A 23,214-nucleotide genomic window follows, 5' to 3' on the forward strand; every position below is an offset into this window, starting at 1 on the left:
TACGTTTATGAAGATGAAGCATCTCTGAACTTCAAACATACTGACAGAAGGACCAGAGAGAGGCTATTCTCAGTAGAATACTATAGCAGGAATGGGAGCTTTTGCTTTTTTTTTCCTCTCAGAAACTCTAATGAAATCACTCATTTCTGGCTGCTTTTTAACTTACTTTGTCATGGCATGGAATGAAAACATCTCTGTTCAATAATTCAATGCAATAGCTGCAATCATGTTCAGTACAGTTCCTAGCAGGTCTTCTCATTGTTACTTGAAATGATTTCTCAATTTCCCAGCTTCCAATAAATAATTCTATGTCTTCCATGTTGGTAATAATGGTGCCGTTCTGCATCCTGAGGTCATCATCTGGATCATCATTGCAAATACCTTGAAAGTACATGCAGTTTTTAGTTGGAAAATTTATCACTATCACCAAATACAGGCAATACAGCTAAACTGGCTTAATCCTTGGTATTAAATGAGTGAATAATTTGATCTGAGTGAAATTATAAGCAGCTGAATTTGGGTATTCTTTGACTTTGGCCTTGATAGAACATTACAATTATGTCTTTTTTTTAGTAAAATATATGTTAAGTGAATATAAAGAAAATCATGTATATGAATATTCTGCTCCTACAGTATTCAAACTAAAGTAAAATTAAATACTTCATAGGACAGCAAATGCTTGATGATGCTAGTCTTCCCCTCTTCAAGAAAAATCTTGTATAAGCATAGTAAGCTTTTCCTTTCAATAAATGTTCCTACTCCATTATCTAGCTCATGACATAACTCCAAGAAAGGGTCATTGTGATGGTAATTGTTAACTGTTGACTTGACTGGATATAGAATTACTTAGGACTCAATCTAAGGATAGACTTTTGAGGGATTATCTAGCCCTTTGTGCATGTCTGTGAGGGAATATGTGGGCTGGATTTATTGAAGTAGGAAAATCCACACTAAAAGAGGGAGGCACCACTCCCCGGTCTTGGGTCCTAGACTGAATAGAAAGAACAAAGGAAAGGGTTGGGGATTTAGTTCAGTGGTAGAGCGCTTGCCTAGCAAGCAAAAGGCCCTGGGTTCAATCCTCAGCTCCAAAAAAAAAAGAAAAAAAAAAGATGAACACAAGCATGCATTGTTCCCTGCTTCCTGGTTGTGAGTGTGACGTGGCCCACTGCTTCAAGCTTCTGCTGTCTTCATTTCCCTGCCATAGGGTACTATACTTTTCAACTGTGGATCAGAATAAATATTTCCCCTTAAATTACTTTTGTTGAAATATTTTTTAACAGCAATGGGGAAAGAAACTAACTGGTAGAAGATGGTTGACATAATCCTTACAAATAATCTAGAGAAAATCAGGCATCTGGTGGCAGTCATCTGAGCTAAAAAAAAAGGGGGGGGGGTATTCAATATTAGGATATCACTGTCAGTGTTTGAACTATGATTGGTGGTTAGAGATAATATGTCTTCTAAGTATTCTGACTTATTAACATGCTGTATCCTTGAACTTCTTTGAAGAAGGCCAGACAAATTAATTTACTCTTCATCAGTGGAGTGTAAGCCAAGAACAACATAGAGAAATATCCTCAGGTCTCTGATCAAACCTCACCCAAATCCCACCTTAACTGAACCTGTCATTTTTCTTAATTCTCAAGACTTTGTTCTGCAAAACATGCAAATTAAATGTTATCTTTAAACATCAAATTATAATCCCCAAACAGGAATATCAGCATGAATACAGGTTTCATCTATAGATGACTTCAAACATCAAAGCAGTCTAGTTCTTTACATATAAACTTCTGTAGTGAGAGATAATAGCAAAACTACGTGTTAGTTTCAAATACATTTTCAAAAATGTTTTCATTCTAACCACCATGCAAAAAGTTCACAGTACTATGAAGAATCTGATGCCAATAGTAGCTTCCTATCTAGTATTCTCTCAGTCACTCTTTTTGACAAGTTTCTTCAGCCAACACTCAGATTAGCAGTCTTGATGAAACATAGGCATCACTTTAATTAACCAGACATCTCCCACTGTAGTGGTGATATTCTTAGGCAATGACCTGTGATTAGCACAAATGTTACCCTAGTCTCTTCCCTACACTGCTTATTTAGAATCTACTTACTCAAATGACTGGCTTCTCAAGAGAAAAATACTATGAAAATCAAATTTTAAAACCATACCACATAAAAGAAATAGATCATAGGAATAGATATGAATTCTCAAAGTTGGCTTTACTACTCAGTAACTAATGAACTATTATTTAAACTCAATAATAACTATTTTGAGAATGATAATCTCAAGTCATCATAGAAGTTTGAGCAATGTTTAACATATTCTTGTTAGTCAAGGAAATATATAAACCATATTTAACAAAATATTAATGTGTATGGAGTTCAAAAAAATGTAATATGTCTTCATATCACATTACTATGAAGAGCCCTTATATTGAACTTTCTAAAACACAACAGATCTCGTAGTTTCAAATTTTTGTTATATGGTGGCAGATATATCTAGTTTGACTTGTAATTCCTCATATATATGTGTGTGTATGTTTGTGTTAAATATTACAAAACTAAGCCTAAGCATAATGGTAAACATGAGCTATGCACTTTATGGTAAAAGTGGTATGAATATTCAGAACAGTAAATTCTTCCAAGATGTCTTACGTTTTTCCAGACTTCATACATTAAAATGTAAGAAGGAAACAAATATATAAAATCATTTATTTTTTAATTTAATAAATTAAGATTACACCAGGACCAATCAATATATTAATGCAGGCTAAAATTAAGTGAGATAAAATATACCTAACAACTTATGATTATTTAGTAAAGAAGGCTTAGTCTAAATACTATAGTAAGACACAACAAATGTGCATTTAAATGGAATATTTAACCTGAAATATATTTCCTTACTTCATTTGTTGAAAGTCATTGCTTCCTAAAGTACTTCCACAAAGAACTGAAAAGGAGCATCACATGGCAATCTAGAAAGTAGGCCACGGGTATACAAAGCAATGCATGTAAGAAGGAAAACATGTAAGATAATGAGATTTCAACATAGAACTCACCACAGAGCCCTTCTGTATAGGACGACAAGTTAAACTGGGGGCCGAAGTGAATGTCTATGATTCCTGTAAGGTGAGCCCACTTTATGACTAACCCAGCAGGAGTAGTAATCACATACATTGTCCCCGAATCTTCTATGAGCAGCTCTTGACTTGAAAAGGGCAAAGGCACAACGATAGAATCCACATCTACCTAGAATTACACATGTAGAGCCCTTAGGAGAAGACTTCTCGAAATATAGAAACGAAAATTAGGCTTTTATATAACATGGGGATTTTTAGTGTGTGAGATTTTACTTCTCTTGGTATCCCATAGCTTCTGATAATGTCCAGTCTCCCTTGGCAACCCTTTACGATGCCTCGATATATTCAGTATTCTCTCTTTGTTTTTTGTTTTTCTATTTATTTATATATTTTTTTTTTGTTTTGTTTTTCAAGACAGGGTTTCTCTGTGTAGCTTTGCACCTTTCCTGGAACTCACTTGGTAGCCCAGGCTGGCCTCGAACTCACAGAGATCCGCCTGCCTCTGCCTCCCGAGTGCTGGGATTAAAGGCGTGTGCCACCACCGCCTGGCTGTTTTTCTTGAAAAGTGAATTGGTTTCACATATTTGCTTTTGTCTGATTCCCTCAACATGGTGATCACACCATTATTGACTCTTACTGATTTAAGATACAGATCCTTTTTCTTCTACATCAGGATTCAAGAGTAATAATTCAGAAGAATCAAGTATCAAACTTAATTAAGATTAAGAATTTCAGTGATTCTACTTCTTTGGTTTTGTTTAGATTTTGAACTTAATTTTCAGTATGTCTACTTGATAATATTAATGTAGACAGCCCAAGGAGATAATACTTTTATAAAAAACAATGACTTGAGTTCGTGATACAGAAACATGAGCTGTAAGTAACAGCAATTTTGGTAAAGTTGCATCTCTCACCCATCTTCTGGGTCCTCATCTTTGGATCCTGTTGCTTCCTCCACTCCCAGCTTTCTTCCCTTTTTTTTTTTTTTTTAGTATTCATTTATTTATCTAAGTATTCATTTAATAACATCTCAGCTTTATTCCTCACCAAGAACAAGTTACACGTGTCTTGTTTCATGTTCCTTTTATTTTTTTTTAATTTTATAATTAATTTACTTTTACATATCAGCCACGGATTCCCCTGTCCTCCCTCCTCCCAGCTCCCCCAATACACCCCCCATTCCCATCTCCTCCAGGGCAAGAACTCCCCTGGAGATTCAGCTCAGCCTGATAAATTCAGTTGAGGCAGGTCCAGTCCCTTCCTCCCTTCACCCAGGCTGAGCAAAGTGTCCCAGCATAGGCCCCAGGCTCCAAAAAGCCAGCTCATGTGCTAAGGACAGGTCCCAGTCCCACTGCCTGGGTGCCTCCCAAACAGTTCAAGCTAATCGACTATCCCACTTATCCAGAGGGCCTGGTCCAGTTCCATGGGGGCTCCTGAGCTATTGGTTCATACATAGTTCATGTGTTTCCACTAGTTTGGCTCTTTGTCCCTGTGCTTTTTCCAATCATGGTCTCAACATCTCTCACTCATACAATCCCTCCTCTCTCTTGCTGATTGAACTCCCAGAGCTCCACCTGGGGCCTGGCCATGGATCTCTGCATCTGCTTCCATCAGTCATTGGATGAGAGTTCTACCAAGACAGTTAGGGCGTTTGGTCATCCGATCACCAGAGTAGGTCAGTTCAGGCTTTCTCTCGACCATTGCTAGTAGTCTATTGTGGAGGTATCTTTGTGGATTTCCGGGGACCTCTCTAGCACTTTGCTTCTTCCAATTCCCATGGGGTTTTCATTTATCATGGTCTCTCTTTCCTTATTCTCCCTCTCTGTTCTTGATCCAGCTGGGATCTCCCGATCCCCTAAGCTCTCAGGATTCATCTCCTCAGCATAGGCCTGTTTGACCCTTTCTGTGAGTGTTTCATTTCCTTTCTGCATTTCTTGGATATATTTTTTATTCCTGTATTTCCTATTTTCCAACTACCAGACATATACACAAAATCCACACAACTGCAAGTTAATTGATATTAAAATCAATGTTGTATCATCTCAAATAATATTTTTAGTAACTGGTTATTTGTTTAACAAATGACCAGCAATTGACCAGGAATATGTTCAACTGAGGCAAAAAAATAATAATAATAATCCCTCCCATACAAATGCTCAAAATAATATCACTGACTATATTTGAGTTTATTTACTATGTACTCTATCAACTTTGATCAAAATAAAAAATATGTAAATGCTATCATCTAAAAATTACCATACATGTATATATTAGGTTTTACTTTGCTAAACCCTTTTACTATCTTATTTTGTGTTTATTTTAATATTAATTATATCATAGAATATATGGAACTGTGGTAATGTAGTAATTATGTCTAAAAAGCAAGACAATATGCAGTCTATATAAAATAAAACCTTTGTACATTTTTCCTTATTCTTTAGATGGAACCATTTAGATCTAAATGATGTGTTTGACTGACAATCCAGTCTGACATGCTAAACAGATTCTTTGGGATTAGAAGTTTTCCTATAAAACTACACAATTCTTTTCAAGCATTTCATAATTTTATTTAGGTTATTAGAATAAATTCGAATATGCTATCTTCCTGTTTAAGTTAGTACTTGTCCATTAACATAGAGTGGTGTCAAAGATAAATATATATATATATATATATATATATATATATATATATATATAGTGGTATCAACACCTCCAAACTAGCCTTTAGCCCACCTTTCTCCTGGTGCTCTTCCCTGGCATGTTCTTGCTCCTACTGTTTTCTACAGATCGCTCCTTCCTCTTCAAAGCTTTCCCCTCATCAGACTTGACGCATGGAACTTAGTTCCGGAAGAAGAGGCTTGATAACTCACACATCATCTGAGAGTGTGTTGGCATGTTTAACGTGGCCCCCCCACTAGTCACATGGAAAATAAATATTTGAAATGCTTTCACATAAATGGAAGGAAAATGTCAAACTTCCCAGGACAAGAATACTTATCCATAAGAGCAATAAAAATATACCAATATGTTTAATTCCTCCTTTTGTGGAAATGATTGTTTTGCATAAGTTCCTACTATAATCCCATGTGAGAACTTTTCTTAATTGCATGTTCTTACCTTTCTTGCTACTCTATTGATGAGTATTTTATGTATAGATGTTGTCACATTTAGCTTCTTAAAACAAAGTCCTGAGATTCTTCCAAAAGAACCCTTCAATTGGAAACAAATTAAAATTTTATGTTAAATAGTTTTAGTGATAAGCAAAATGAACTTACTAAATTATTTGCAAATACTCACTGGTTTTTTTAGGGCATTTCCATTCTGGGGAAAGAAAGAAAGAAACACATTTAAAGTAAATGCATTAATTGTCTTTCAAAACCATCAGAGTACTATTATAAATCTATTATAAATACTTTTGCATGAAAACTTTTTTTGTTTCAATACTAAGAGATCAGTCTCCTTTAGTATTTTATCACTGTGAAATCCAGGATGTTACAATGTACATGAGCTACAGATTTCGGAAGAAATGACCACAAGATGGATGACAACCTACCTGATTTATGGGACATTTTTCAATGTGAACAACTACAATTTCTCCGGGGATTCTTACTAAGATGTAAGAAGCCTTGCTGGACAGTGCAGCACTGTTTCCATCAAACGTAATAATGCTCAGCTCTGACAACATGGAGCACCGGCCTAAGACAAAACAATGCAGAGTGGAGGTTTTTAAATTATTATTTGAATTTTTAAACTAATGCATCTCTTAAAAATATACCTACTTTCCAATCCCCCCTCCTCCTTTCATGTAGAGTTTTTTCATTTGTATATGTGTGTGCGTGTGAGTGTGTGTGCACTCTGGTATGTCTGAGTGTGTGTGTGTGTGTGTGTGTGTGTGTGTGTACATAGTTTATGTGTCCCATTTCATTTAACTGGGATTTGATGCGTGAGCATAGATGGGAATTATTTCCTTGGGTGGGGACAATGTATAAGTGGCCACATTACTGAGACTTCCTCTTCCTTGTAGCCTATAGCTCTCTGTAGAGAAGAAGAGAAGAGAAGATAATGAGGGGGGAAATTTAATCAAAGAACATTATATAAATAGGTATAAAATTATTTTTAAAATACATTTTTTTTTAAAACACAAGTAACCAAGACCTGCTACAGGGACCAGAAAGTCTAGAGATGGGATCTAGTGCTCTGCTGCAATAAGTCCTCCATGAAATGCTAATAACTGCTGTAGGCAGGGAAGCATAATCATAGCCAACTACAAGATCTATTCTATTCGTTCAAGGCTCTACCTTGTTGCTTCCAAAATGACCTCAAGTTTTCTGAATGTGTTTTAATGCACTCAGTTCTAAATGGGCAAACATTTAAAGAATGCTTCATTGAAATATATTTGAGGCATGTGGGGAAAATGTGTGTGGGGGGGGGGAGAGTGGAGAGTGATATGATAATCTCAAAACAAACAAAGAAACCCAAAATAAAACAAACCAAAAAAACCTCAACACTGTTCTCTGATTCAGACACTTCACTGTATGAGAAATGCAAACTCACAGGGACATTCCCACTCAGGACAGCATATGTCATTGTTCACTTGAACAGGCCATCCTCGGAATCCACAGTCTGGCATCTCCACATCCTTTGGGCAGTTCAGAGACCAGTTGTAAAAGGTCCATTCCATGTTAAGGCAGATGTATTGGCTACAGTTATAAACAGGATCAAATTGTTGAGGCTGATAACAGAAGAGCAAAACCAGTTAGGTTCTCAAACTCATCTAATGCTCTCAGTTGAGTCTTCAATTTTACATTCACATTGTCCTCACAAGTGCCCATGTAATTAACCTAAACCTTTTGAAAGACAATTAAAATTCACTACAACTTTTGTTGTCAGGCCATCTCTGCAATAATCAATATATACTTAGGATTCATGTTAACATTAACTTGAGGTCAGAAGTATCAGACGTCTAAACAAGAGTTTTTTCTTCAATTCTCTAGATCATTTTATAAGCAGATTTGTTCAGTGAAACTTACAACTTAATAATACTCAAATATTTCATTAATAATTCGTATGTAGCTAGTGAGAGGTCTCAGGGGGTAAATGCCCTTGCCATCAAGCTTGATGGCCTGAGTTCAATGTCACAAGACAGAACTGACTCCCATAAGTTGTCCTCTGACTTCCATATAAGCATCATGGTGCACGCATGCACACACACACACACACACACACACACACACACACACACATGCATGCATACTCTCTCGCTCACACACACACACACACACACACATGCCTACACATACACACACACAAAGAGAGTTCTATGAGCTAATAATTTCATCATTTTGGTGACGATATATCACTACGTTGCACAGAGCCTCACATCTGCTCAACAAACATTTTTATGAATCATTGATTTACAGAGAAAACCCACCAGATATTTCTGTTTTTCTATTTTTCTTTTATTAAAAATAGATTGTTTTCATGTAGTATATTCTGATTTATGCTTTCTCCTCCCTCAACTCCTCTGAGATCCTTCCTACTTACCCTCCAACCTAAATCCACACTCTCTTTCTCTCTCTCTCCTCAGGAAACAAATAAGCATCCAAAAATAATAATAAAATAAAAGATAAAATAAACAAAACTCAAACTAGAAAAGACAAATTATAAAGAAAAAATTCTTAAGGTCTTACTTAAAACTATTACTTTGTTTTTCTTATTGCAGCCAGAAATTAATTAATAAGAATTATCTGAGTTAGTTAAGAAAACACATTTGTGGACGATAGAGATGCCCAATCACTAAAATGCTTTCATTTTAGGGTTCAGGCCCTAAAATGCTTGCTAAAAAGCCTGGCATGAAGAAGCACACTTGTAATCCCAGGGACAGTAGATTTCTGGGCTCACTGTCCAGCCAGGCCATCCTACTCAACCAGAGCCAGGCCATTGAGAGACTCCTTGTCAAAAGACAAGGTGGAGGAATCCTGAGGACCAACATCCAAAGTGGTCCTATGGCTTTTACATGACACATACATATGTGCGTGCGCACACACACACACACACACTAAAAGCACAGTTACAAAAATGTAATGCATGATCTGCTTCTCTTTTAGCTAATAACTGGGCACTGTACCAAAGGAAGTTGGTGCGTGTAGGGTGATACACAGATTACTGTACGTGCTGTAAGAAACAATGAACAGCTGGAAGAGACACACAGTCATACCTCACATTCGAACCCTGTGGTTGGAGTCACATCTGATGGAGTAGCCATGTCTGCTTACAAGAAATAAAAACATGTCCCTGTTAGTGAGAAGGGAGCTACCATGAAAGGATGCTACATGCAATTTAAAAAATGCTAAGAAATTTTACATCTATTCCTCCCAAGTATTAAGTAAAATAGATAAAATAAGATATCTTTGTAATTTTACAGATATAGAAATGAACCCGTTGACAAATCTGGGAACTAGAATGGACAGATTCTAACTCAGAATTTCTAATTCTAGAAAACTAGCATTTAGTGATGTTTCTATAAATAGCCTCATTGATCAGATGATGTAGCACAATTACCTGAACAGATAGAAATATCAAGGGAATCACCAAATATCCCTCAGGATTTATAAACTCCATTGAGTTTCAACATTAAATTGTGAATCTAGTCCCTCTCCCTTGTAAGCCTTCATCTTGGACTCCTTTTAGGCAGAATAGATGATGCTTGGACCATGTGGCAACCCAGTATAGGTGTGATGGAGGACCAATACACAGAAAGGCAAGACATCATTAATAGGTTTATTTATAACACACTTTCTAATGCTTTCTATCGGGACAAAAATCAAGTCTAAAATACTCCATCTGAAGAACTACAGAACAGCCAAGGTAAGTGGCTGGAATCTCTCCTAGCTGGAATTACAATTTATTGTTTACAGAATTTAAAGACACTACAGTAGTTTTCTATTGCTGTTATAAATTATCACAAATTTTACTAGCTTAAAATATCACCAATTTATTATACTGCAGCTCTAGAAATCAGCTTCTTAAAATCAGTGCTTTGTTACAGCTTTCTTCTATAAACTCTAGAGGAGAAAGTGTTTCCTTCACCCTTCCAGATTGCCTGACTCCTTGATTCATGTTCCCTTCTTTAAAGCAGCAATAATCTCATTCTCTCACATTCTCTCTCTCTCTCTCTCTCTCTCTCTCTCTCTCTCTCTCTCTCTCTCTCTCTCTCTTTCCCTCTCTCTCTCCCTCTCCCTCTCCCTCTCCCTCTCCCTCTCCCTCTCCCTCTCCCTCTCCCTCTCCCTCTCTCTCTCTCTCTGCCCTGTTTCTCCTATTTCTGCTGTCACATAATTTTCTTCATCTCATCCCTGAACCTTTGCCCCTTATGCTTATAAGGACACTGTGACTATATTAGACCCACATGTATAATTAAAGTCAAGACCCCCAGACCATAGTCGAGTCACAAACAAGCCAACAACTTCACATCAACAAAGTCCATTTGCCATGAAACGTCACATGGAGACCAATAGGAGATGAAGACATACACATTTTTGAAGAGCCGTTTACAGTCTACCATAATCTGCAGAGTAACTTTTATACAATTTTAGTTAATTCTGCAGGTAACTCGTTTTTTTTATTTGTTTGTTTTTGTTTTTTGTTGTCTTTGTTTTTTTTTTTTTTTTTTTTTTTTTTTTTTTTTTTTTGAAACAGAGTTTCTTTGTGTAGCTTTGCATCTTTCCTGGATCTCGCTCTGTAGACCAGGTTGGCCTCTAACTCACAGAGATCCACCTGCCTCTGCCTCCCGAGTGCTGGGATTAAAGGCATGCACCACCACCGCCTGGCTAGGTAACTCTTATACGTGTTCTATTGTATAGTCTCTAACTTGAGGAATAGTTAAAATGTATGTTAAGAATCCCACTCATTGATCATATGAACACTGTTCATGTTATCATATGTCTAGATGTTGACTCATGCAGAGAATGGGGTTTAATAAAGACATACATGTCAATTCCCAAGTAAAATGATATAAATTTCTTGTCCAGTCACAGCACAAAATCAGGAAGAAGTCTAGTTACTGGGTGGTTATATGTTCTTCAAAGCAAAAGACACATTGCTACAGGGCCAATGTTGTTATAATGGCGTTGCAATCATCACAGGGTCACCAGCAGCGTCTGACTGTAGAATTGTGCTGGTTGAGATCTCGTGACCATCACAGGACATTTAAAATTGAGAAGTGTGGGTCTCCACATTCCCTGAGTCTTTTTGAAGATCGTTTTGGCTATTCAAGAATATTTATAATTTCAAATGCTTCAGGATCACTTTGTCAATTTCTGTAGAGCCAAATGTCAAGTGTTGCTGCCTCAACAATATAAACTCTTTGAATCTAGGAATGCAGAATTTCTTCTCGTGTATTTTGTTCTACCTAATTCCTTCCATAATGTTTTTGCAGATTCCATTGTAACCATATTTCAGCCCATAGTTATTTTACTAAATATATTCTCAAGTGTTTTATGTCATTCATGAATGGTGTTTTAGAGAGGATCTCACTATGTAGCCCTGGCTGGCCTGGAACTCACTATGTAGACCAGTCTGGCCTTGAACTTACAGAGCTCTGCCTTTCTCTAGTTCCCTAGTGCTAGAATAAAGTTCTGCACCATCACTTCTGGTATATTTTATTATTTTTGATGCCACTGTAAATTAAGTTATTTTCTTCATTCTTTTTCAGATGTTGAATTGCTTGTGTAGTGAAAGACAGTTGATTTTTATATTGATCTTACATTCTTTAAGCTTGGTGGGCTCATTTATTACTTAATGGACACCTCATAAAAATGAATATATGTGTACATATATATATGCTATATGCAATCAGAAATTATCTTTCTGTTGAAGTTTATGAAGTATAATATATATGTACTACATATGAATTGTTATGGCTAAATAGTTTAAACGTTTGAGATATATGTTGAATATTGATTTGTGAGATCAAAATAAACACCAGTATGTAGAATTAGCAATCTATGTCCTTGATGATAGACTATTCAGTCTTATTTCATAGACTTACTCATTCATAGAATCAGTGAAGTAGGAAAAGGATCTGTGGCCCTTCCCAACATAAATGTTTACAATGATAGATCCATTTCTCATCTCCATAAGCATTAAGTGTATGCCAAGCACTTGGCCCAGTGACTGGCACATGATTAACATGTAATAAATGTTAGCTCATAAGAATAGTGACAGTGGTGATTATGGTAATAAGTCTCTTATTTGGGAAACTTCACAGACTAATTAAAACCCTTCAGTGATTGCCTTCAGAAAATAAAACCCAATTCTTTTCCGCATGGACCTTTTACCACAGATCATGTCCTTCTTCCAGTCTGTTGACTCAATTCTGAATATTCAAAATGCATTTGCTTGCATGAAATAACTTCCATGCTATATGTTCCCTCTTACCTCCAAACCTTCACACATGTTGGGTTTTCGAGCTAGAACACAGTTTTATTTATTCCAGCATACCCACTTTCCTGTCTATCACCTGATAACTCCACTGATAATTTTTTGAGGTTTTACCTCCAAAATAAGAAACATGGCCTTCTGTAAGTTGTTCCTGTGTGTCAGGATTGTAATATAGTCATCCTTCAGTATTCTTGAGGAATCAATTCACGACCCACCACAAATACCATAACCTGTGGAAGGTCAACTCCCTATATCAGACAGTGTGGTATTTGCATACAATTATGTGTCTTCCTGTATACTTAACCCATTTTATCTCTTAAATGACTTATGCCTAGTATAATGCAAAAGCTATATAAACAATAATTAAGCTTATATTTTAGGAGATGATAAGAGGAACGTTTTATATGTCATTAACACACAGGAATATTTTTCCAGATACTTTTGATCCATGCTTGGTGGGAAACTGTATACACGGCGGGCTATTTGTTTTACAATACTTTGGCAGCAATTGTTTATATTAAGATAGAGGCTATGACCTGTTGAACATCTCTACTCTAACCAAGGGCCCAGAGAGAACCAGACACATTATTCAACTGAGGCTAACCAAATATAAGTATCTGAAACGTAACCTTTGTAAATCACAACCTCAGGAGGAGTATATTAAGCTTAGTAAGACTCTAATAGCGGATTTATTAAACCATTTAATGGAAGAAGTTTCATAGTAAGGGAGGTATGTGAGTATAGAAGCCCTAAATGCTTCCTTGGAAGCCTGAGCAGAATCCAAAATATCAAGGAAGGTTCCAGGTGACACCTGGATTATATACATCTTTTGAAAGCCAACTCCATTACCATGAATTTGAAAGAAGTTGTAGTAGTCTATACTAACTGGAATGGTGAAAGAGGTGGTCCAATTGTAAAATACACACACAGCCCCTCAATAAAACAAAAGTCACCTCTGGGATTTTTGATAATTTGATAATCCATGTAGTAGCAGCTGGGATAAATGGACCAAGGCTTACACTGCTGAATGCTGATTTTACTGTTTAAAATTGTAGCAAATACCTGGGTATAGCACCTTACCTGGCATTAATGATGGTTCTGTGGGAATCAGTGGTATGCCTGCAAAGAAACAGAAATGCCCTGACTTAATCTATATTTACATAAAAGAAGACCTGCTTAATTTACATACAGTTCTTTGCCTTCAAGGGAACTATTGAAGGAAAGAAATCACAAGAAAGAGAGATGGGAAGCAAGATACACATGCTTTAGAGAACAATTAGGAAGTTAAAAAAAAAAAAAAAAGGAAGGGAGATAGAACTAAGCTATTGTCTTTCTCAAACTTCTGATTGCAACCATTTGCCTCAGGGGAAAATTACCCATGCATTTCATTTTTAACAGTAAAATTCAACAAGGTCCATACTTACAGTCTTCTGGATAAACACATTTAAAGGTCACCTCATCCAGGATCATATGCTTGGGGCAGTAGGGCAAGCATCCTTCAACCCTTTAAAAGGAAAAACAAATGAAATAAGACATGCATGGAAAAGGCTACATTAAATATTTGTAGCTGAGGTTTAGTGTGCTTAAAATCTTCATCATCTGACACTTGGGAGAACTCTATTGGCCACTACTGCGTCACACTTATGAAAATGATGAAACCACAGACCAGGAGCTCAAACAAGAAATCATTATAGAGCAGGTGACGGAGGCAGAAATTGAACACAGACTGTTCAAAGTATACACTTATATTTGAGGTACACCAAATTCATGTTCTAGAAATGGGTGGAAATGTAGAGGAATGATCTGTTGGGTTTTTTGTTTTTGGTTTTTGTTTGTTTGTTTGTTTGTTTTTGTTTTTGTTTTGTTTTGTTTTAGCTATAGCAATTGTGTTGTTACTTTTACTTCATTTTTAAATATGTGTGCATGCGTGTGTGCGTGTGTATGTACCATGTAAGTGCAAATGCTCACGGAGGCCAGAAGAGGGTATCACACACCCTGGAGAAAGAGTTACAGGTACTGTGAAATGCTTGCAGAGAACACTGGGAAACAAACTCAGGTCGTATCTAAGCAGCACAATCCACCTAACCATGGAGCCATCTCCCAGCCTCTAGTCTCACTTCTCTATTGCAAAGGTCTGAGCAGACTGTTACAACATTTGACTCTTATCTCCCTGAACAGGTATATAGGACAAAACATCAACAGTGGTTTTTGCTGCCTAATTCAGTCCTAAGCTCCCTGAAAAGAGACTGGAGATCTCACACGGAAGAGACAGAGTGGTACATAGCTCAAGGTCTTTTCATATGGACAGGGAGAAGTAAGGGGAGGGGGGTGGAAGTCCTTGAGAGCATTAGCGTTTGTACCCAAATTCATTCAGTGATATGGGTGGGAGTGTATGTAATTATGATCTGGGGAAGGACCAGTTTCAAGACTCAGGATGTGTGGCTTGAATAAGGAACCCCATTATTTGCAGAAATCACAGAAGTAAAGTGACAGACTCAAAACTTTCAAGATGCCATGGGCTTAGGGACTGTGTACGCAGACCTAAAGACAGCATGTAGGCCACTGCTCTTCCCCAGGAATAAGATCAAAATCTGACTGAGATCATATCTTCCTGCCATTCGGTTGATGCTCAGTGCTCAATGTTTCCTTAGTGAAAGAAACTGTAAACTACCCTGTACAGCCAAGTCTAATTATGAGATTCACACATGCCATAGAGATCCTCGTACAAGAAAGCCTGATTATCTGCCTCTCAAATGCGCTAGCAGACTGTAATAATATTTTCAATATTTTCAAAACACTTCCGGTTTGCTTCATGTGTTAATAAGTTGGACAAAGATGTGCATTTTTTCTATTCAAGATGAACATGAGCTACCTTGACATGATGATGGGTCAGTAGCAACAGAAGGCAGTGTTTGTGTGGCAAACTCTTTCTCCTACTGAACAGACTTAAGTAGGGACAGTTAATATCTTAGACACCACATTTACAAATGATTCTTTTAAAATACAAACAGTTTATATGTGACCAACTGCTTGTTTCATCTAATGGACTTGAATAATAAAATCCTATTTGAAATATAATATAATCCTATTTGAAACTTTATCAGGCAGCAGAAAGGAAAGGAAAGTTACAGGATAATTGATAAGAAAGAGCCAGTGGATTATTGCTAAATGAAGTCATCCTTACTTTTTTATTTAACTCAGTTATTTTCCAGTTGTTTTGTAAAGGACAAAATTCATACTCATCCTCCTAAACTATTTTCCAAAAGCCATTGTTTTATCCCTTATCACTAACTTCATAGTCACACTTATCAGGCTTCTCTTTGCTTTGGCAAACAGTTAATATTATGACCAACTTCCAACTGATAGATAGAATGCCTTGGTGTGGAAGAATTACTATAAAAGATACATAAGAAGAAGAATTTACATAATGTGCTCCACAACACCCTGCTTGACATTATTTTCTCACAAACAACTTTCATTTTCACAGAGCACTTTTGTTTTTAACCGTTGCTTGGTGCCAGAAACTCAAAGAATCTGAAGCAAGAATGTCTAATCATTCATTTGGGCATTTGAAAGAGGAGTGTAGAGGTATGTTAAAACCCAGCTTAGTGCATGGGTGCCCCTGGGTCACAGGCACAATCAAGAGTCGGCATAGACACTCCAGCATAGAGGACAAGGCAGGAAGGGAGATGCAGAAATGAGAGAGAGTTTGGCAGGTAGAAATTTCTTCTTGAATCTTCTAGTTACCCCTCAAACCTCCCCATCAAGGGGAGACCTTCAAGACAATACACTGAGGGCACTGGGAAGCTGGCTGCGGTCACCTCAGTCACTGGCTGTGCTACAAAGGTAATGAGGGCACCTAAATTTCACTTCCTGTTACAGCTGGCGTTTCTCCTGGTGATAGCCACATGTGTCATCTGCTTACTTACTCCCCAGGGGTCATGCATGATCATATGGTCATACAGCTTCCTTGCCTCCTCATAGCTACCAGGAGGTGCACAATGAGATGCGTCTGTGACTGTGAGAGGTCCAAAAGGTAATAAAGACTTCTTTCTACACACACACACACACACACACACACACACACACACACAGGTTTCAATTTAAAGATAAAAATCAGAATTCCCTTTCTGTCCTCTATTCTCACTGTACTTGGTAAACAGGGCCCAGTGAATCAGACCCTCTCTCTTCAAACTGTGTGGCTTAGGGAGAGCCAATGACTTCTCTGGGTCTTAGCTTGTGGTGATATTGTGCTCCCCAATATATCATGCATGCTAACAAACTTACCTGGGGTCAGAGAATAGAAAAAGCCACTAGATAGACATAGAGACCAGAAAATGGTGGCACTCACACCTTTAATCCTAGCATTCTGGAGGCAGAGATCCATTCAGATCTGTGAGTTCAAAGCCACACTGGAAATAGCCAGGCATGGTGACACACGCCTTTAATCCCAGGAAGTGATGGCAGGAAGCAGAAAGGTATATAAGGTATAAGGACCAGGAACTACAGCCTGGTTAAGCTTTTAGGCTTTTAGCAGCAGTTCAGCTGATTTTCATTTTGGATGAGGACTCAGAGGCTTCCAGACTGAGGAAACAGGATCAGCTGAGGAATTGGCAAGGTGAGGTAGCTGTGGCTTGTTCTGCTTCTCTGATCTTTCAGCGTTCACCCCAATACCTGCCTCCAGGTTTGTTTTCATTAATAAGACCTTCTAAGATTCATTCTACGTCAGCTAGTCTGCTCTTTAAAAAAAAAAAAAAAAAAAAAAATTGGAGGAAGGGAGGGATAATGATATTGGCCATTCCACATCCCTGAGGAACGCCACCTGAATGTGTTGTTAATTTTGGTTGCTTCTTGAGCTCTTGCCAGACTGTTGCCCCTGCTTGTGTCTGTTTCCTTTGGGATGACTGAGAGCTCCTAAGATGGCCTAGGTCTCACTTAGTCACACGCTTAGACATTTCATAATACCACGATAGCAATAATAATTCTGAGAAGAAACTCCTAGATCTTTAATATAAAATGACCTCAAAATATTCCCTCCCACTATGAGCCCATTTCCCCTTTCTCCTTCACAGCAAATTCCCTGTTTATGAAAGCGGCTGACACTTCCTGCTTCCGTCGTGCCTCTTCCTCACGTCCAGGGTACTAAACCCTATGAAGAATTTTCAGTCTTCAGTTGAATATCCTTAGAAGTCAATTTCTCTCCCCTGCATTTTCCTTATCTCATCCAAGGGCAGTATAGTCTTCCATGGCATTCAATGATTCCAAGTTTGTGATAGTTATCCAGTTTTCAGTATTGTGAACTGAAGTTCCCTGACAAAGCCACACATATGTTGAAGGTTCTACAAGGCTAATGGATGGCAAGTTAGAACTGTTTGATGGAAGAGGGCTGGAAGTTTGCAGATCTGGAGCCAAGTTCTCTTGAACTACCTTTAGCTTCCCCTTAACAGCCATCCACTGCTCACCTGTGTGTCTGACCTCACAGCCTTACAACTAGCAAGTAAAATCTTTGGGAAGGTCCTAACTTAACAGATCATATTAGCTTCCACTGACCTAAAAGCTCATACTGTCATCAGAGAGCATCCCAAGCCCATAGCAAATATTTCCCACTTTCCTGTAATCTGCCTACCCCATGAACCCTTTAGTGTATTTGGAAAAAAAAAGCCTTGATTTATGTCTTTCTGTTGTTCCTTTGTATAAAACCATCATGGAACCCGTTCCCCATTGGACCATGGTATTTGGGGTCACTGGAATCCATGTTCTGAAGCCCTGGGTGCTTGGACTTGGATAAAGAATAAAGTATCTTTTACCCCTTTGGGGTAAGAACTACACTTTGCAAGAAGACTGTGAAAGAGGCAAACTCATCCAGCTTCAGTCAAGCTGGGGTCATGCTGGGGTGCACAACTCCTCTTCCTCCTGTCAATCATACTGACTCAATCAACCCACTCTAAGTTGGAAACACCTCCAGAATCTGATTACATGACCTCTGAGGACGCCAGCCCAGCCAAATCCCATCTAAGCGAACTCTTAACTGGCAAATTCTGCCCTTGCCTGTTGCACCCACAACAGTCCATTTCAGCTCAGCAATCCAAGGAGCATGTAGTTGAGGTCTAAGCAGATCTGGTCATGTCTTTGTGTAAAATATGCCGGGGTTACTGACCTCACCTTAAACAACCAAGTCCTGGCGGCAGGCTTGGTTGCCACAGTGGTCCTCTAGCCTCGGCTCCTGCTTCTTTCATGTCTGTTCACTTTTCAGTTTACTCATATAACTTTGCCGACCTCAAGGACACCAAACTTGTTCCTACCACAGCCCCCATGCATCTCTCACAGATCAAAAGTCTCTTCTACTGATACCCACAGAGCCAGATTCCTGGTTTCCTTCAGATCTCTGAAATGATCACAACTTCTAGGTGTCTTCTTCCATCACTATCAATTAACACCCCCCCTCTCCTCCCTTCCCTTATTTTCTCTATAACACACAGCACTATTGAACAACACAGTAACACAACCCATCCTATAAGTAGGTACACTTTTGGCTATTCTCTGCTTCAACTCATGTGTAGACCACATGAGTCAAGCTCTTGTCCTCTTCATAATCTTACCTAGGAGCAAGCGGAATTACTTACACCTAATAGATCTTCAATACCTAGTTAAGGTTAAAATTAAACCAACCCATAGGTTAGCAGATAGAACCAAAAAATTTTCCTTAACAATGGAGGCATTTCAACTGGACGCAAAGATCACCCAGGACAGAACCTGTAGACACTAGAATTTGCAGGTTTATGCACCAATGTCACTTACGGTGGAAGGAAAGCACAGGCTAGGGCTTCAGGGTCACTACATGTTTTAAAACAAGGAGTAGCACACGGTTGATATCTCCACTCACACATCCTCCTGTAAGGCACCACCGCCTGGATTTCTGAGAAAATAAGAGAAAGTTGAGATTACGTGCATTGAAACACACATCTTGAAATCTAATAACTTCTGACAGGAACCCGTGTGATGTGTGACCCTCTGTCATCATGGTGTTCTATAAAAGATAAAGCTGTCAGATTAAAGCATTGCAATTCCCCGGTGACCAGAAAATCTGGTGCACGGGTTAAATGACCAAATGAAGATCTTGCCTCCGAGGAGTTTCGTGTTCTCCTTTCTCTTATGTTTAGTTATATTTTCAGTGATTTTCCCATCTTAGTAATCGAAAACTTTGCATTTTACAACATAATTTTAATTCTATTTTCTCCTTGCACCAGTCTGATTAGGAATACTACTTGCAATCTAAAATGAAACATGTCTTCACAATCTCAAACAATAAGGAAAACGGTAAAAACCAAATGCACATCTCAAGACCCAAACTCTTGGGAGCATGTTCCAACACTAACCTTCCCACAGAACTCAGCACACTGTCTCCTTCATAGTAAGTATTGCTTGAATATAAAAGAGCAAATTCAGTGTGATTGATAGATAAACTGTGCAGCTCTAGGTCATTTGGATGAAGACTTTTCTCCTGCAAACTCTGGCACCATATTCTCTTTCCCGCCTCATGGAGAAGTCCTTCTGGACCGGCTCAAAAGTTTCTCTACATACGAGATCATTTCAATCTGCATCCTGAGTCTGCATCGTGAAGACTTTAATTCTAAAGTGTGGTAAAGAAACAGGCTGCTTCAGAAGGATTCTTTGTGTATGCAGAGCTAAGCTAGAGTCCCTGGTTCATGGGTCCAGAAGGAAGGACTGGCTTGAGTAGAGTTTCTCAGTGAATGAAACCCTTACAGTGGTCGGTGTCTCAGATGATGTCATTGACTGTCCTTTGCTGGACCTTGAGTGAGGTTGCTAGATCTGGCTCTTGGGGAGCCGACTTCTGGATTAGAGGGGAAATAGAGGCCTATTGCGTTCAGCTTTATTTACAGTCAAGTAAAATAATCACACCACACTACAAGAACATGACGCAGGCATGTCGGTACTTTCTCTCAAGAACCAAGAGGGAAAGGAAATGTCCACAGATGGCCTTGGCTATCCCCAACATTTAGAGTCCCACTTGTGCCTCTTACAGTAACTATAGAATGCCATGGGGATGTACTACATACATATAGAGAGGGGAATTATTGAGACTAACCCAGACCTGTCTTGCTAAGCCAGTGTGTCCTGGAAAGTCTGTGCTTAGAGATGTCAGTAGCACCCAGAGTCCCAAAGACTGCCATGCTCTGCTACTCCTACGGCTGAAGTTCCTCTGGAATATGTAGAGAAAAGATATCGCCTGCCCTGAGCTGCTCCCCTGAGCATGGGAGATGGGGATCAGGCTTAAGGTGAGTGCTAAGCTTCAGTGGATTCTTACCACCTCCGGGAAAATGATAATGCTGCTTGTCCTGACCCCTTCTGTCTCATTGGACTAGATCTAAGAAAACAAGCACTGGAAGCATTGGGGCTCTTGTAGCCTTGCTTTGAGTCCCTTGCTAGAATAAGAACACTCTCAGCTACATTTAAACCAAAACTCCTGCCATACTTAGAACCTTTGAACTCGGGGATTTATGCTAAGCCATGCTTTAAAAATGCAATTCGGGTTTTCTGAAATCCACCCATTAAAGAACTTTTCAGAAAAATCATTCACAGTAGAAAAGGCAAATGATTAGCAACATTGAACTCCTTCAGAGGATTGTTTAAAATGAAGCAGGGTTTGGAGACTTCAGATGGAAATCAAGCTACTGGGTTTTGAAAACAGAGCATGACTTCAGCTGTACAAAGAAAAGAGTGCTCTCTGACACACAGGTCTCCTCAGCTGTAGACTGCAAAGGACCTTTCTCAGAAATCAGATCAGGTTTTTGCAAAACGAAGGAAACTTTCCAGAGGTCAATGAATCGAGGCACTCTTGAATTCAGAAGACAGAGATAAAAGTGTGCTGTCTTCAAGTCTAAGAATTGGATTATATAGGAAGCTGTTTTATATGAAAAAAGTAGATCCAAACACTAGACCATTTCATGATATGTGAGTAGATTTTGATGCAAAAGCCCAATAAGTACTATTAATAATATTTGGAGAAACAATTTCAAAGTTATTTTAAGTTAGTCTAAGCCATTTATACCCATGCATTTACTATTGTAGATAAAAATCAGCATTACTCCCCCTGTTTAGCTGAGTAGCTTGAGAGGTAGAAAGGCTAGCATCCCATAAGTCTACTCAGATACTTAATGCGAGCATCTGACAAGGTCTGCATGATGTAAGCATCTGTACTCTCTCTCTGGAGCTCTCAAGACTCACACCTTCGATGCTGAAGCTGCTTGACTGCTTGAATTCTTCCGAATCATCGTATTTCGATGCTTTGACACTAGAATCCATGAAAACGATGAAGAAGCCTTTCTTGCTGTATAATTCAAATGCACTATAACCAGGAATCCAAAGCCCTTGATGGTGGAAAAATGTTGCTCTCTGACGAAATGCTGGGTTTGCCCGCCACAGCGACAAGCCAAGAGTGTCATTGTCGTGGACGTAGAGAAAGTAATTTGGCCTTTCAGCAGATTCCAGGGAAACAAGAGCCAACGCTGTAAAACAGAGTGTCTTGATGACTTAGAGTCTCAGGGAAAGGTAGAGCACATGCACAGGCATCACAATGTGCATTTATAAGGCAGAAAATATTCAACACATCAACACGCAAAATGAATGCCCATCTCAGACACATCGGACATGAATTATGAGATTTTAAAGAGAAAAGGCAATGCTTGAAATGCAGTGAATACCTCCCCAAACCAGTCTCTGGCAAGTTCTAGTTTTTAATTTATCTATTATGCCCTTGGAAGGAATATGTAAAAATAATAGCTATCTATATTTATAGGCTGTAATATGTTCACATATAAAACCTACAAACCACTAAACTGTGTAATGGAAAAGAGTGAGGAGACAAAAATACACTAATTTAACTTTGTAACCAACTGTACTTTCATATCAATGAGATCTTAAGGAAAAAAATGATTCTCATAAGGAAGTTTTGCTACATTGAGAAAATGTTCTTTATGCAATACTATTGTCTATTTCTCAAAAGATGACAAAATGGCTAATGAGTAATCAGGATTTCCAAAGCATTGGATAGAATGATTGTAAATTATCAATTTGCTTTGAAATTGTCCCTTATATACGTAAGACTCCTGATATAAACACTTTTTATTAAGATATTAAGTTAATTTTTAAAAAATTATCTGTTCCTTTCAAGAACAATAATCACTATAAATTATAAAACCAAAAAAATTGTCAAATGCAATGTTACCAAAGGCATTTATTTTTGTCCTTAAAACTTTCAAATATCATGACCAAGACACAAAAGATGCAAAATAAAATAAGATAATTTTTTGGAACAAAGGAAAACAGTTGCAACTAATGTAAATGAAAACTTCAGGCTGATTGATGCTTACAGAACACAGAGTTCATTTCACAAGAAAGAAGATATTTTTTTCAAACTGGAGAATGGGGAACGTTTTCTCAGAAAAGTGCATATTTTCATTCATTTCACTTTTTTTTTTCTTGAGCTTGTAGAAAAAGCTATGCACAGTTCTGGGTAGACTACAATGAAAATGTAGCCTGGCATCACTGGCCAGAAGGGGGCACACCCACCTGTAAGAATAGGTGCCAGGGAGATCCAAGCCTAGGACACAGGCTACTGGTACAAGCCAGTGAATGAAGGCAGTTTCAACATCTGAGACCAGGACAGAGG

The 23,214-nt window shown here is 38.2% G+C and overlaps 1 protein-coding gene across 4 annotated transcripts in view; it reads right to left on the reverse strand.

Moving 5' to 3' along the window:
* Otogl (otogelin like) overlaps positions 1-23,214 on the reverse strand; it is a 145,741-nt gene that overhangs the window by 21,464 nt on the left and 101,063 nt on the right. For 2 of the 4 annotated variants that reach the window (XM_036169979.1, XM_036169978.1), the window contains exons 33-43: positions 21,773-22,051; positions 19,323-19,440; positions 13,949-14,028; positions 13,605-13,643; positions 9,304-9,356; positions 7,641-7,818; positions 6,640-6,782; positions 6,384-6,407; positions 6,204-6,296; positions 3,066-3,255; positions 167-381 (exon numbers count right to left, since the gene is read on the reverse strand). In XM_036169979.1, the coding sequence (XP_036025872.1) occupies positions 167-381; positions 3,066-3,255; positions 6,204-6,296; positions 6,384-6,407; positions 6,640-6,782; positions 7,641-7,818; positions 9,304-9,356; positions 13,605-13,643; positions 13,949-14,028; positions 19,323-19,440; positions 21,773-22,051 (1,412 nt within the window). The remainder of the gene's footprint in view (positions 1-166; positions 382-3,065; positions 3,256-6,203; positions 6,297-6,383; positions 6,408-6,639; positions 6,783-7,640; positions 7,819-9,303; positions 9,357-13,604; positions 13,644-13,948; positions 14,029-19,322; positions 19,441-21,772; positions 22,052-23,214) is intronic. The other 2 variants (XM_036169981.1, XM_036169980.1) reach the window with 1 other exon arrangement.

This window comes from Onychomys torridus, chromosome 20 (assembly GCF_903995425.1).
Source record: "Onychomys torridus chromosome 20, mOncTor1.1, whole genome shotgun sequence".
NCBI classification, from domain to species: Eukaryota; Metazoa; Chordata; class Mammalia; order Rodentia; family Cricetidae; genus Onychomys; species Onychomys torridus.